Source organism: Etheostoma spectabile, chromosome 3 (genome assembly GCF_008692095.1).
Source record: "Etheostoma spectabile isolate EspeVRDwgs_2016 chromosome 3, UIUC_Espe_1.0, whole genome shotgun sequence".
Lineage (NCBI taxonomy): Eukaryota > Metazoa > Chordata > Actinopteri > Perciformes > Percidae > Etheostoma > Etheostoma spectabile.
In genome coordinates, this window is record NC_045735.1 from 29,814,581 (window position 1) to 29,816,946 (window position 2,366).

Genomic DNA, 2,366 nt, shown 5'->3' on the forward strand with positions numbered 1-2,366 from the left:
ATGATGCTGGTTGTATTCTGGCCCTCGGCAAAATGTAATTGAGGACCCTTGACCCAGGACTAGGTATAAATTATGTAAATTTGTACAATGATGTGGTATTAGGCCTAGGCCTAATTGGATAGGACTGACTTTAAAGAAAATATTATGGTATAGACAGACATTGACCACAACATTAGGAATACCAGTTATCCCATGAAATGGGATGAGAAAAAGTATTGTTTAATAAAAGGTAATAGGGTAATAAAATACAGTAGGTGATATGGGAGTTGAAAAGCCACTTTGTGACCTTTATATACAAATAAATTACTTATCATTTGCAATATTTCATATTTATATTTATATTATGCTTAGCATTATTGTGCCATGATGACTAGATTGTATGTAGATGTCATCATTAACATCATGACCTGATTTGATCAGATACCACGTAAGTGATAAAATGGAAGTTAATGCCTTTTGCCTTTGCATTTCAACTATAATCTTCTATATAATACAAAGGCACAGTACAGTAACTTCCAAATGAGGGTCAAAGGTAAAGTTTGAGATTAAGATTTTTATGTAGATTACTAACTTTATACAAAAAAATAGTGCCAAAATTTCAATATCCTTCTTGTACTTCTTTCTTGTAAAATTAAATTAAATCTTTTTTTCTCAGTTCTACACTCTAGCGAATTGAGTTAATTTGGCTTAGTAGGGCAGAACAATGGCTGTATCTATACTGAATGTGTTAAGTCATAACACAGTTGTGGTCAATCATCGTTTGACAGTGCAAAAAAAGTAACAGGAGGCGAGCAAGGTGAAAGCCCATCGATGTGGGATGTTGAGGGTTTGCAGGCCAGTCCACATGGGTTAAACAAAGGGCTAACAAGTCATTAACAGAGGCAGCTGAAATGGCCTGAAGGTGGCTGTGGACTAGGAAATGAGAGTCATGGGTGCTATCTGGGTTCACCTGCATGTGCAAGGTGGTCTGATTGTTAAAAGACCCAAAGCATGTGATGACCCAAAGAAAAATCAATGATGATGTGCATCACAAGATGCATTATGTGTTCATGTGTCAATGTGTTAGCTAGCATTGAGGCAATAGCATTTCTAAATGTTTTGATTTATTGAATTTCGAACAAGAATCGTTATTCATTAATTACCACAATTATACAGTATTGTATTCAAACTGCTTTTTTATAGATGTAAATTATTTAGCAACAAACTGGGATTTTCATCTTTTAATCATGTTTTTCTTGCTGTTTTTGTCCGGTTTCAGAATTATGACATAGCACTTTGGAGAAAAAATGCAAAACAAGAGACCAAAAGCGGAAGCTAATATAGCAAAAACATGGACAGCCACTGTATGTTTTCCTGCTGTGCTCACATAAACTGGAATAAAAGTAATCCACACTGCGAAGAAGATCAGCATGCTGAAGGTGATGAACTTGGCCTCATTGAAATTATCAGGCAGCTTCCGAGCCAAAAATGCCATTAGGAAGCAGACGCAAGCCAAGATGCCGATGTATCCAAGAACAAACCAGAAGCAAACCTCGGAACCAGTAACACACTCAATGATGATGGTAGCACTGTAATCTGTGTTGTTGTTCGCATGAGGTGGACTGGTGAGCAGCCAAATAACACAGATTATTACCTGAGCAGAGGGAAAAACAGGATGTTCATTTTAAATCAACACAGTTGAAAAGATATGTATAGAGTTGATTGTGGAAAGTGTTTGTACCTGAACAGCTGTTCCTAGAAGGACACTTGCTCTCTGCTGGTTGGGTCCAAACCACTTCATGACATTACTTCTTGGCAGTGTGGACCTGAAAGCCATTAGGACCACAACTGTCTTGGCCAGGAGGCACGAAATGCATAGAGCAAAACTGATTCCAAATGCTGGGTACCTGATACGGCAAAGCCAGTCTGTAGGCTCACCAATGAACAGCAGGCCAACAAGGAAGCAGACAGCAAGAAACACCAAGAGAAGGAAGCTCAATTCCATGTTGTTGGCCCGAACCAGTGGTGTGTCTTTGTATGTGAAGAATATAGCAAGGATGGAGAGGGAAAAACAAGCTCCAAGGACAGATACAACACATAGTACACTACCAATTAATTCATGGTAAGACAGGAACTCAATAGCCTTGGGGATGCAGAGATCTCTGTCTTCATTGGGCCATGTGTTCTCTGAGCAACTTGAGCACTCTAAAGAATCTGGAGATGGGAAGAGAAGATAACGTTTAAGTTTGAAGAAGCCACATTTGGACAGAAGTAGGTCAGCACGCAGGAGATATGGTGATAAAAGGCCGAACACAACACACCAGTCGTATTACTAACTTCTCCCTCAGCACAGGGGACACAGTCAAAACAGCAGATGGGTTCCCCCT

The 2,366-nt window shown here is 39.2% G+C and overlaps 1 protein-coding gene across 1 annotated transcript in view; it reads right to left on the bottom strand.

The window, feature by feature from the left end:
• Positions 1-1,213: 1,213 nt before the first annotated feature.
• LOC116687035 (uncharacterized) overlaps positions 1,214-2,366 on the bottom strand; it is a 22,934-nt gene continuing 21,781 nt past the window's right edge. The window contains 3 exon segments of the mRNA XM_032512129.1: positions 1,214-1,633; positions 1,721-2,193; positions 2,301-2,366. The exon segment at positions 2,301-2,366 is cut by the window's right edge and continues 58 nt beyond it. Coding sequence (XP_032368020.1) covers positions 1,214-1,633; positions 1,721-2,193; positions 2,301-2,366 — 959 coding nt within the window.